The following is a 14,333-nucleotide window of genomic DNA, read 5'->3' as shown; positions in this document are numbered from 1 at the left end:
TACCTAGTTAATGTAAGATAATTCCCCTTTGGACAAGCATCCTAATGTTGCCCTACTTCCATTCATCCATCCTCAAAATAATGTTGACAATAAACACTGACGAGGAATTGAATTGCGCACTTAACAGTCCTTCATTATGCAACCTCATTCTCAGAGCTATTGGGGTATGACAGGCAAAAGGTTATTGAGAGAGAAAGTGGGATGGAGAGAGGGAGATTTATTCCACTGAATTACTCGTTATCACGAACTTGACAAGACACATTCAAAACATTCTTTCTCCAAAGTCTGATTTACGACTGTGACTGTATAAGAGCGTCATTTATAAAATATTCTTCCGTTAGGGTAGGTGTTATGACTCACTTCTCAGGCAATGTCTGTGCCTACGTAGCTCTCCACCTTGATGCAACTATTTCATGTGATACCACCCCGTCACTGACACTAAGTGGCTGGAGAGAAAGGGGGGGAAAAAGGCTACTATAAATTAAGTAAAGGTACAATTGTACCGTAACACAAAGGCAAAGTTCAATGTACCTGTCCTATATTTAAATCAGGATTTTGAGCGCCTGAGCAAAACCATGATATACTCAGAGAGTTGGTTCTCAGTGGACAAGTTTAAACATTTTTATTTATTTTTTTTATTGTAAGAAGAACATGTGCTTGGTTTAACAGTACACACACCTTCAGCACGTCACATTGCACTCCTCGCTTTAGCTAGCAGTCAGTAAAACCTTTTGCATCCGTTTGTGCTGTCGATTCGCAAAACAGCTTTTTTATGAAGTGTTATATGCTCTCATGGAAGCACGATAGCAGATGCGGACTACGTGTTTTCAGATGTGGGGAGAGAGACCATGATGATTTCCGTGTAGGATGACATCACATTCATACACGGCATAGTTGAAAAAAAAAGGTGACTTTGCAGTACTATAAATGGTTGAAAGTATTTTTTTATCTTTTTAATATGCCATTTGGAAACGCCTTATCAAAACTCCAATCATCTTCTGTAATTGGTTTAAAATGAAAGAATGTGGCCTGAGAGCTGTGAGGCTTTGGGATGAAAGAGCCCAGCAAAGTGTACTCTTAACTCAGGTGCAACACTGTGCAACTCTTTCATGCAGCAATGAAATAAACAATAAACAATGCAGGGCATGATTGTAACAGGAAATCAACAAGCTTTCTTTCATTACACTATAATGCACATTACACATGTTATTTAGCACTGGGGCATGTGCAAAAACCATAAAACATCTGCAGAATTGTGTCCTGCTACTCACGCAGGCATGCATATATACCATCGCTGCTACAACAGGGTAATTTGCCATGTGCGTGACAATGTGGAGAAACAGCTTGGGTGCATCAGGCTTTCACAATACAAGGTCTATGTAGCATTATGGAGGACCGCAGGTGTGCCCTGCATGTGTGTGATCTGAATCGATATATATGACGACAATATTATGTGAGCAAAAATTAAACATTGTCAAGGTGCAACGATGTCCGGATACAAACGCTTATCCTGCACAACATTTGATTAAATGCTTATAACTGTGCTGGAGGCTTAACTGTGTGGTTTAACTTAAAACATTTTGTTCGGAAATAAACATCTAACATTATACATTCGATGTTGTGTGTGATTAGGGCTCATTATCTTTAGTGGTTATTTAGTATACTATGTTGTGACTTGGGACTGTCCTGATCTGACACATACTGGAACATCAGCAAATTATTATTATTTAGGGGTGAAAATCTGCAGAAACGTTCTGACCCAATGAGTCTCATATATTATTAACCTGGGATTATGCAGCGTTATAAACTAGCTTGTAATAAAGATCATTATGAAGGTGACACTAGAAGTGTGTGTGGAATCTGACATAAAGACACATTTAAAAGTACTCACACGTTTATTAAAGTCATGTGACGTTAAAAAGGTGGCAGCCTGACAGATCATTTTTGGCTCCCTTGTCACATCTCTACACTTGTCTTTGATTGATTGCCGTCTATATGCTGCCATAAAATATCATATATCTGCTTAGAAAGTGTGTGCAGCCCAGATTACTGGGCAAAACAAAAGGAGCGTGTGTGTGATACAAGGATGAAGGATGGGATGGGAGGTTTCATGACGGGGCAATGATTATGAGCACCGAGGATCATCATTCACTCCATGACTAAGTGGAACTGGAGCACAGCCAAAGAATCTGAAAGCAGGCGAGGCAAATGGGTGCCATCAACCCCATCCTCTGACCCCCATTAAAAAAAGAAACAGACAGAAGGGGCAGGAAGAGAAAGCACACAGGACAGAAACACAGAAACTATGGACACATAAAGTGAGTGAGAGAGAAGGAGAGCAGGGACACAAGATGTTAAAGTTAAAATTTGCATATTAGTATTTTCTTGATGTCCCAACTCAATAATCCAATTTAGGGGCTCATTATCAAAAATGTTTGGTTATGTTTGTGATAAAAAAAAAAAAAAAAGATATATTGGCTGATGTATTGTAATTAGGGCTGTCGAATTAACGCGTCAATTTCGATTAATTATAATATTTAATTAATGAATTAAAAATATTAACGCTGATTAATCGCGCTCCTAGATGCCCCTGACTTTTGCTCCGACAGCACCTCGCACGGAGCTCCGACAGGCCCCCCCCCGTTGCACGGAGCTCCGACAGCATATATATATATATATATATATATATATATATATATATATATATATATATATATATATATATATATATATATATATATATATATATATATATATATATATATATATATATATATATGCGAATGAATTAATCACAAAGCTTGTTTTTAATCGCTTGACAGCCCTAATTGTAATCAGAGTTTTTTATTCTCATAAATCAAGTATCAGTTGAAATGTAGTGTGAACAACAACAACAGGTGAATAAATGATTCCAGCACATATAACGCCAATGGTAGGCTTATACCCAAAGTCACCCGGTGAGTCCGACTACATTGTATTGATGATGAGAAGTGAGAAAGGTGACAAGTAGAAAGTAAATCTCACCTCACAGAGTTTGCCTTTCTCCCCTCTGCTTTCATGAAGACTTTGACGTGATCAAACGGAGTGTGCACATACATCTTCAACCTGAAACAGAAATGCACATCAACACAAGAGGTTAGAGACTTAACTCCAACATAACACTTTAAAAAAAGACAACAAAAAAAAGAAAACACGGGAACATGAACTATGCAGAATTTTTTGAGCTGATTAACAAAAAGGTCAAAACACAAAGAGCTCATTGAGTGTAGCTCAGGAGAGATCCAAATGTACACTTGTCTGGTATGCTGACTGATATGTATAGGTTCTGTCTGAGGTTTCTTATGCAAAGGGAAATCCTCCATGCAACTGACGGCCACGGCACCTGAGCCCGCTGTAAGCTGCCAGCCAATGGGCCATGAAGTTAAACCTCACTCACTTAAGTCTAGACTAAGCAGAGGTTGTGTCTACATGTTTGGCAAAAGACCAAGTTAGGTTTTTATTTTAAAGAGTTATTCCAGTCTGCAATCTGCTCTGGCTGTAGGTTTCACTGTAGACCGTTGACTGTTATCATTACAAAGGTTTCGGTCAGAGGAGTCAGATCGCTGCTCTGTTAGAGGTTTGGATTAGAAATGCTGAATGTTCTGCAATCAAAGAGCCCGCCTTGTTCAAAGACTGCAGTTCAGAAACATTAGCCTAGGAAATGAAAAAGAAAGTGAAGAAAGAGCAAAATTACAAAAGATAAATGCAGGAAAGTAAGATTGTGGGAATTGGACAGAACATGGAAAGACACCTAAACGAATCCTGTGTAACGGAAATTGGATTGAATTGGTTGATAGTACAGCTCAGGATAGAAAATGACCTTTTAATAACACTTCTTTGTAAATTCAAAAAATACATTTTCTCTTCACTTACATTAAGATAAACTCAACCTTTTAAAAGCAGCTTAGTTATCTGCTCTATGAAAAACATTCACATTCCAGTTGAGCACAATTGTGTCAAAGTGTAAGTGTATATACGGTATTGGACATTTTAAATGTAGAGGGAAAAGGAGGACTAGTGTGTGAATATGAGAGCTAAGAGCCATTCCTTTTTATACAGTGCTCTTGTACATGCAAACTGATTTGCACTTAGTCTGTAACTGATGCATAATCCCAAAAACACACTGCTGCCAAACTCAATTACAGCGGCTCTGGTGTGGCGTGCAGGCGACAGCTGACCTGACACAGGTCATCAAAACTAAAGCCGCAGTTGTGGTTACAAACAGCCTATATTTTTAGATAAAGAATGATGAAGATATGAAGTAAATCTGAAATACAACAGGTCATTTATGTGCTTTAACAACGGATTCAAATATGCAGCAGTGGTGCTCAGGCTGAATATTGACAACACGGTTTCAGAACATACAAAAAGCTCATATGCTATGTAATGTTCCCGGGACAATACGACGCAATAGCAAATAAATGTAACTGCGTCACACTGGTGTTGGGATGAGGGGGAGTGTTTGATATTATATTATGCTGCAACACTGCAGATATACTGTATCTGCATATCAACAGCAATTATTGTGAGCAATTCAATTAGCTTTGTTTTCCCCGGTCTCAATCCCAGTTGTTATGAACATGAGAATCCAGTAACTAAACACAGCTTCACAGTTGTTGCCAATAGCAAAACCTTCTCAAGAGAAAACAATGTGCTGAGCAGCAGTCATTATACTCTAACTTAGGTCTTCCAAACCATATATCAAATAATGCCGACTGCTGGGTGTATTATCACGTTGTTAACTTTTCTACTTCTATTCATCAGTGCAGTGACCAAAACAACTGAGCAGTTGGATTTCTTCCACTAAATGCAGCAGATTTATTATATTAATATAATCTAAGGTGTATGGCTTTGCTGAAGGATTCAACAGGAACTGATGGCAATAAATGAACTTAATATTACTGAACATGATGATAAAGCTGCTCCCGTTAGGGGTGACCACAGCAGGTCATCTGTTTCCGTCCCTTCCTGTCCTCTGCAATTTCCTAGCAAAAAAACTATTTACTGTACACATTTAATATTTTAATTTATTGCCTAGCTTTCATTTCAGCTGTGCAGGTTCCCAATGGCCTGTAGCAAAGGCCCCAGCAGACCTCTACCCAACACTAGCCCTAAGTTCATTAATGTGAATTGGTTGTTTGGCCACACTCTGCCATAATCCATAGACACAGTCTGACATCCAAAGTGGATTGATAACTAACAACCACCATTGATGCACACAGCAGCTCACTGCTGTTTGTAAGGTCTGTACCTGATCACAACAACAGTGATCCTACAGCTTCAACTCTGCATGCATTTGATAACAACATGATGGTATATCTGTCTTGTAATGACAATATCAACAACAACAAGTGACAGCCTCACGTTAGCCTACACATATCTTAAACCAATGCCACACAAAGGTTTACAGATTTCACATTTTGGAGGGAGAAAAGCACGGGTATCGGAGTAATACTTTGCTAATTCCCCGACTTTGGGTATTTGTATCATGGTATAAAAAGTTGGATCTGTGCTTCTGTGAAAACGGTCAGACCAAAGATATATGAAACTTAAGTGTTAATGTGAAAAGGCTCACTTTTGACGCATCACAGGGTCCGACTCTGTCGGGTGGATATAAGGGGTCAAGATCTGCTCCAAGGTTTGCCTGTCGGACACCCTGAAACAAGAAAAACATTGTGAAGCAAAAAGCAAATATGCAAGACAATATGTAATTGTTAACATCCTGATTAAGTCAACGTCTAACAATCATGGTCAAATATAGATCTGTATGGTCGACTATCGCCAAGTCGCAAACTTGGCATGTACATGGTCTATATGCTGAAATGTTCCCTCAAGCAACATGCACTTCCTTTTGAATATTGAAACAGTGTTGATCAGTTGCTTTTGATGGGTATATTATTCAAGAAATTGGAATATTGTTGTGCAACTCACCTCCTCTGACTGAACTCTGAGCTGCTCTGAGGAAAGATGAGCTTCAGGTGCCACAAAAACAGTTTTTCTCTAAAAGAGACAGAGAAACTCATTTTTAGTTTCAGCTTATCAAAAACAGTAGTGCTTGATGCCTTGTTTCACAGACAGATGAGGTCACCAGTGCTCTCACAGTATTCCCTTCACAGTCAAACACAAATGCCCTTGTTTAAATTCAGAGCATAAAATGGATTCAGCCTTAATCTGTCCAAGACAATACGCCTGGCTGCTTCCAAAATCTTGTCCATCTGTGTGACTGCGTGTGTGTGAATGAATAAACCAGAGTCACCATGGAGACCATGACATATACACTCAATACTAGGACACCAGCTGGTGGATATCACATAATGATCACTTCTTCTGGGGTAATGCTCTGGGCAGTAACTATTAAACGTGGTTGGATTTTTTTGGGTTGCTGGGCGTGCTCTACAACCAAACATTTATTCCCTAAACAGCTGCTGTGTTCTTACCTACTAATGTCATAGTAATGCCTAAATAGCCTACAAAGCTTAATATACCAAGCAGTTTGAGAGATATGAAAAACGACATGTAATTTAGCCTTTTATTTTTTTTACACAGTAAAGGATTAATTACAAGTAATTATGAATTGTGACAGCCTATCCACCAATTTGACATATTAAAATAAATCTCACATTACGGAGAAACATTCCTGATGTATAAGATCAAGAAAACATAGAAAGTATAATTGTTGCTGCCCCTGAGGAATAGGACAACGGCTACTGGCACAGGCATCAATAGGTCCAGCTCTCCAGAGTCCTACACACAACATACCGAGCTGAACCTAACTACAAGGACGAGCCTCGACCAAGACCACATCATTTGCCATATATAGGGTGGAGCTGATTCATGAACCCAGTCTCCATCAGAGTAGAAGGACAGAGGCCTTGATGGATCTGATGCACGAATATGAAACATACGACGCAAAGAATAATTGTAAGGTTCATATTATAGACCTTGTTATTAGGGCTCACCAAGAACCATTCAGAGCACAACTCTGAGGTTTCTTTTGATATCTGTAATATGAAGATTTTTGCATTTTGACTTTTTTTTTGCAAAACAAGCTCCAAGTTGCGTTGGATTGATTCTCCTCCCATTCTGAGAATACAGAAGAATAATGAGAGGTTTTCTGTTGAAACAAGACACAAACTCTGTATCCTCCATGCAAGCATGTTAATATGCTGTTAAGTTAACATATTAAACATTAACTAAATAACTTAACACATAATGTTGGGTATGTTAGCATTTAGGCCTACACAAAAATGTGAATTGCTCGCCTATGAATACAAGGACTTTTATTGTGAAATGGAGGAACGGGAGGAGTGGATCTGGTATGCCCCGCCTTTGTCAAGGTTGAAAGGAGTATTAAGTTTTCCATCTTGGTTCGGACGACAGAGCCTCCGTGTTGTTGCGTTATAATCTTTAAAAATATAGGCACAGCTCAACCTGTTCCGCACAAAGTGATTGGTTTATGCCTTTATTTGTAGTGCGGAAGCTCAGAAAAACCGCCCTCGTTTCAGAAAACAAATGTTGTTCTTTCATCGCGTAATATTTGCGTTCTGTGTGAAAGTATTCATGACAAAAACAGTTAAAAATATATATATATATTGACGTGCAAAATAATCGCACAAATAAAACACCCGGTGTATAAAAGGCCTTTAATCCAACAATACAGCTAAGGCTGATGGGAATTCAGTCATAAGCTTTAGGAGGTGGATGATAAGTCAATCAATCAATTAGTCAATCAACAGGTTCCAGATTCTCAATTGTGAAGATTTGTTGCTTTTCTCAGTTTTATACAATCGAAAATTATATTTCAGCAGAAGGGCACACATTTAGACCCAGATGAAATATGTAATAGATGTCAAATAGACGTATCAAATGTATAATGTTAGTGTTCATTCGTATATGCAGAAGAATAAGAGCAACCATTCAACAATTTATGTTTTGATTCTCTTGTTTTGACAAAGAATACTTCAACATTTGAACACACATGGACTTGTATATGGTATGGACCAACAGCAAATTATAGATCAAATAACTAAAATAATGCAAAGATATGAAGTACATATTCTGAGTAAGCTTCTTAACTCTACCCCATGTGTCTTTTGACAGCAGGCATGGTTCTGCTGCTTTTGAGGTTTTGTGGATCCAGATGGTAGTATTATATAACAGGGGGCATGTTTTGTTTCCTTGAAAACAGAAACAGGACAAGTTCAAAAGTGAAGAAGCATGTACAGAACTAGCAAAACACCCAATGAAAAGGTGTCTACGAGTTTCCACTTGGCTGTAAGAAGTAGGGTGAAGGGGTAAAGCTGTAGGTAGTGAAGGCAGCAGAAGCATGTTGTAAGTGAAAACAAGGGGCTTGAAGGGGATTCCCTACGCAACTGTAGACGTACCTAACACCTCAGTCACAGAAATGTGTGTTTGCTCAATTTTGGCCAAGTTACTTCTTGAGTGCAGCAGTGTGTGTGCATGTGTATACGTGTGCAGGTGTGTATGTGTTTGTACGTGCAAGCAAATGAGGGTGGAGCACCAGGTGTGATGCCATTATTCTGTCATTACAGCAAATGGAAACTATGCCTTTCAATGGAAAAGGGGCTTGCCCAAAGATGCATGCAATCATTTCAGGCAAGGCCACAGTGCATACCTGGGATAAGTGCCATCATTCAATGTCGGAGAAAAAAGAGGAGAGAGGCGCATTAAAAAAAAGTCAAAACAGAAGCATTGACGGAGCAGGACGACTGCTTTGAATACCACAACCTGCTGACAAATATCACGACACACAACTTTCTCCTTCAACATTTATTGCTGAAGGGCCTTGAGGAAGGCATTTAAACTCTAAAGGAGAGAAAACACCAAAAAGCTAGTTGTGCAAGGCAGTTCTCAAGTGTAACTGTGAATATGAGACGTACAATTTGTGCTGAAAACATGTCTGTTTAAAAAGATTACGCGCTTAAACCACACAAAGATTATGTTGAAAGGTTTATAACCTCTGCAGAATCCCATGCAGTAAGCTATCTGCTGCCTTACATGGCCTGTATTTAAAAATGCATTTTCTTCTTCAAGAGGGAATATTCATCAAACAGCTCGTTGGATCACAAGAACTAAGCCTTACCATGTAAAAATATGATTGGTACATGGAACAGAGCGGAAAAAATGTAAACATATTTCATTATTTATAGCGTACAAGTGATTAACTGCTTGTTTGTATTGCCAAACCTGGAACAGAAATCACATTAACAGAATCACAGCAACCATGTGGATTGTCCACGGCCCCAGGAAGCAGCAAGGTCCGGCTAGGGGTGCTGCAAATCGGACGGCCCAAGCGCCTCTCTCTCTCTCTCTCTCTCTCTCCCCCTCTCTCTCTCTCTCTCTCTCTCTCTCTCTCCCTCTCTCCCTCTCTCCCTCTCTCTCCCTCTCTCTCTCTCCCCCTCTCTCCCCCTCTCTCCCCCTCTCTCCCTCCCTGCAGGGACGGACGGGGTGCCTGGTGAAACTGTCAACCAGGCTCATTGCGTCAGAATCTTGTCGGCAACCCACCCGATCTCGCTTACCGTGCTTCGTTGACCTTTTTTGCGCCATCATATAATGCAATGCACGCTGTCAAAAAAAAAAACGACGGCTGGACTTCAAGTCAACTGAGGTCACAGACGTGATGATTCGACTCATCCTCATCAACTTCCAGGAGGCAGCCCTACTTAGTTCATGACTGAGCTACTGAATGGCCTTCAATCGGTTACTGTACATGTATTTTGTGTTTGCATGCATGTGACTCTAAACTTTTATAAGCGTAGGCAGGACATACTATGATCAGCTCTGGAAGTACTACTGTGAGATTCTGTTGGTTTTGTCTCATTCTGAAACCTCAGTGTCCTCAGAGGTTTCAGATTATTTTCAGCAGCCGGAGTCGCTTTGAGTATGGAAGTGGTCGTCTCTTGCTAATTCCTTAGTGGTTGCTGTTTCCTCTTTCTTAAATTGGCAGCACAATATTATTTTGTTTCCCCTCTCTATGCGACATAATATTTATACAATATAAAATAGCTCAAATCCAGGTTCTGGACCTCTTACGAAAACTTAAAGTAGGCCCACAGAAAGCCTCACGTTAAGCAACAAAAGCATGTTGTTGAATTTGTAGGAGGGACACATAAATAAATATATATATGCAGGCTAGCAATTTAAATTATTCAAGCCCTGGAGCTAGACTGAAGATTTGGCAATAGCGCAAGCGATGATTGAGGAAAAAGTTTTGTCTTTCACTTTAAAAACAATCTTTGGAAGGAGTGGTCATTCCTGCTAATGGCTAGATGAGTCATCTTTGTATTTAAAAAGCTCTTCAGGGCTAAGTGTGATGTCTAGCCTTTGGTGCGTACCATCTCTGTTCTACTCTTCACAAACCTGACAATAAGAGTACAATGGGAGATATTTTTGTTTCAAGTGCATAATTACACAAAGCAAACAATTAGCATTCCAAGATTCAATTTGTCTCCGTCTCTAAACCTAAATTGAGTCTGTGCAACTCTCTGCATCTATCAGACTGAGAAATAAAGCAGAATCACAGGAGGCTGGATGAATTTATAAACAAAAACACACTCTGCTCTCTAAGCGATTGGAGTTGCTTGTGCCATCAACACTTCAGAGCAGTGACTGGTGGTCTGGCAGTTTGAGCGGATCCATCTGGCTGGATTAACAATTGGACAGATCCAACAAAAAACGGTGCAATATATAAAACCATGTGTCCTGTGTATCTGCCCATCAGAGTTAGAAGCCAGGATTTGGGTGGCGGTGGACTGAGATGATAGGATTTTGGGGGCTCTCTACTGCGATACAACATAATAAATCCAATTTCCAAAGCCGTGCCCAACCTCAGAGGGTGAAGTGGCATAGAGGCTGAGGAACAAAAGGGAGAGGAGACAAAGATTACATGCAGCTATATTATAAGACTCTGTCTTTCAGTCCTGGCTTGAGCCTGAGTTGCTGGACAAATGCCACAATGTTAAGTCATGGGTCTGCTTTCCTTGGAAAGCTCAGAACACCCTCCAGTCTAGAGGCAAAAAAGATGTTAACGTGTGGAGGGTCCAAGTATGCTTGAGTACTGAAAAGGAACAAGAGTCTACAGCCACCATGAGGCACCATGAGGCACCATGAGGCACCATGAGGCACCATGAGGCTGGGATGATCACTTGGGAGGGGAAGAAGTTGAAAGGATTAGACATTTTTGCTAGTCTAGTCAGTGAAGAAATGTGCCCGTGCTAGATGAAAAGTCAAAGTATAACCTGGGTCATTAGGATTGATCTAATCCTAATTTATACCAAATGTCATGGAAATCCGACCAACAGTTTTATAAGTTGCCAATGTAGACACCTCTATAGCCAAAGTGTGGTTTAGAAAACGAAATAAAATGTTTCATGGCAAAATGTCATTAACACTAAATTTCTTCTCTCCCAGAACAAAACTATGTTAATTCATTTTGAACAACACATGGAGACCTAATCATTAAAATTCAGTCAACCAAACATGACACCTGGCAATTCATGCAGCACACTCACATTTCTGGTTAATTCGCAGTTTGGAATTTCATTTAGAGCCAGAGAGTAGCATGGAGCCCACAGATATGTGGCCAATCGTGATGACAGCGTTTGCAACACTGATAAAACTGCTGCTTGCCATTCTGATGTGAGGTTTGCCTCGGATAGCAGTCGGCATAGAGCAGTGGATAATCAAGCCCATTGCAGCCAGAATAATGTCTGCTGGTGTCTGAAAAACATTTCACTAAATTGTCTGCCGATTGTTTCATTTGAACTTCATTTCTGGAAAGTAGGAGTCTTGGTGCACGGTGAGGAATAGTCGTCCACCGCCATGAGATCTGTCTACATAAATCAATGTGTGCATTTATTCATCATATGCAATATTTCATACACAGCTCGGGTTTCTACAAACCTGTGATGAATGTCGAAGCTACATTACAGCATTTTTTAAAATTGCAATAATTGGCCTTATTGAGGTATTTCAAATACACCCCTTTTCCATTGTACCAGCATTGTAAGCTTTAGTTGTGGCGTGCTGTGAAAGTGCATTAGCACTGCACCTTCACAGCAAGGAAACAAGACCAAACTGTTCAGCCTTGGTGTTGCCAAGTCTACTATATTCACCACATAGTAATTCTGTAGCACCTGCATAACACACGATTCATTGTGGCCTGGAGTACTGAGTCACTGCCAAAAGAACATGTAAACATTCATGTTTTTACTTTCACCGACCATGCAACTTAAGGCATGGCAAATGTGCTTCCACAGCACACCTACCGTCTCCTTTGTTGTGCTACTGAAGCTGTAATGAAGTCTGTTGGCATAATTGAGAGTGCAAAACAAACACTTCCTGCGGTTGCTTCAGATTAAAAGCTTTCTTTATTCTTTTGTGGCTCAATGTTTAAGTGGAATAGAGGAGGAGATGGTTTGTTTGACAGCTAAGCAGAACACAGAGGTGAAAGAGAGAGGTTAGCATGCTAGTGCAACACATGCATTTTGAATATTTTAGGATAACTGCAGGACAAGGTTAACGCACTCAGAACCCTACATAAATATTTTGTAATGCATATAACAAGAACAGGAAACTGAACATAACTGATGGTTATTAGCAACAATATGGAAATAATAATAGCCTTCCTGATTATACTAATTAATAATACTAATAATTATACGACAAATTGCACTTGACCTTAGAGTTCACTGTTCTTCAACACCTGTCGATATCAGGGAACAAAATGAGGTCTCCTCTAACCCACAGAGCTGGGTTGATTGAGGCGGATTCCCAATATATGGTGGTCTGACACACATGGCACAAATCCACAGATTCTCGTATTACTAATCATCTCAAGTTATTATAGAAATATGTGCAGTTATTATCCACAGTAACTGCCTCTGCAATGTGTTGTCTAGTTCACTCAGGCTGTCTATGAGGAAAATGCCCTGCCATGCCAGGCTGAGGCTGTAGAAAACATAATTCCACCCTAACACAGCTACTCCCAATGTTCTGCCAAACGCCAGCTATTATATACTTACCCTCCAAGGGTTGGACTGAGAGGCAGCCTGTGATTTTTCTCTTTACCGTTTGTGCCTTGTCTTTGAAATTAGTCACCGGTGAAAAGGTGGAAAGAAAGTAGTTGCATGGCCATTATTTGCATGCAAACATTTAATCAAAGAGAAACATGCTAACAAACTTGCACACATACGTTCACGCTTAATCACACGCACACGCACACGCACACACACATACACAGAGACCATCGCCAGGCATGAAAGCTCTCTAGTCAGCTGTCTGCCAGTAAAGATCCTTCTCTGGCAGCCTGAGTGCGTAGCATGAATATGTCGCTAACCAGCTGCAGTCACACTGCTCACACATCTGCTTCTTATATTATGTACTTGGTACATTCTGAAGCAAATTCTCTCTCGATCCCTCGCAATGTATTGTATACCTTTCATCCCATCCCTTGTGTCCATTTGCTGGTCTCTGAATGGGACACTGTTGCGGTTAGTTAAGAAATCTTCGCAGTGAGACATATTGAAAGTGACCAGACTAAACAAGGAAATAAGGCTGCGCAGCTGGCCTAATATCTCTCTACGGATAGTGCAGCAGCAAAAGCATAAAGATTCTCCTTGTGTCTTTTGTGGAACGTTTTGTGGGAATTCAGCACATTTCCCACGTTGTTGAACATTTATAAAATAACAAAACTGTCTGTCACCATCTGACAAGGGTTAGAGTTGAGAACAGAGAGTACCGGGTTGGAGGGTGGGCCGAGTGTGCGCTATTACAACCTGACATAATGTTGTCTCATCCTGAGATGTGACACGCACGTTTAACTCACCACCTGCAAAACGGCAGAGACAGATATGAGCGAGTGGTACACTTTAGGGTGGTGAAAGGGAAAGTAACAACATTAAACCATCTGGAGGGAGTGACGAAGGATTCTTTTTAGTGACAATCCTGATTGGCACCCAATGTTGTCCCTGGGCATTTCAGACTCATAAAACTTTAATGTGCAGTTCAATAACCATTTTCCCCTCATCCCCTCCTCTGTTCTTTTACAGAAGGATTAGAGTGGCAGGGATCCACCTCCATAGTAATGGGAAAATGAGTGGCAGAAAGTTGTCCAAGGAGGGAGAAAAGATGGCAGACATGACAAGACCACCAGTAGGTAGAACAGAGCAAATTGAAAAAGTATCCTTGTGAAAGAATGACTTTTACTTCAGTGTCTAAAGAAAGTAATAAGCCTCACTCTCTCTAAATTACTGCAAGTCTGCAAAGTTGACCAC

The 14,333-nt window shown here is 40.2% G+C and overlaps 1 protein-coding gene across 2 annotated transcripts in view; it reads right to left on the bottom strand.

The window, feature by feature from the left end:
- Positions 1-14,333, bottom strand: part of znhit6 (zinc finger HIT-type containing 6) — a 31,059-nt gene that overhangs the window by 8,289 nt on the left and 8,437 nt on the right. For both annotated transcript variants that reach the window (XM_029428949.1, XM_029428948.1), the window contains exons 6-8: positions 5,971-6,039; positions 5,615-5,695; positions 3,025-3,105 (exon numbers count right to left, since the gene is read on the bottom strand). In XM_029428949.1, coding sequence (XP_029284809.1) covers positions 3,025-3,105; positions 5,615-5,695; positions 5,971-6,039 — 231 coding nt within the window. The remainder of the gene's footprint in view (positions 1-3,024; positions 3,106-5,614; positions 5,696-5,970; positions 6,040-14,333) is intronic.

Source organism: Cottoperca gobio, chromosome 4, assembly GCF_900634415.1.
Source record: "Cottoperca gobio chromosome 4, fCotGob3.1, whole genome shotgun sequence".
In the NCBI taxonomy this organism is placed as follows: Eukaryota; Metazoa; Chordata; class Actinopteri; order Perciformes; family Bovichtidae; genus Cottoperca; species Cottoperca gobio.
Note: the sequence above shows the minus strand (reverse complement) of the source record. Positions and strands in the feature narration are given on the sequence as shown.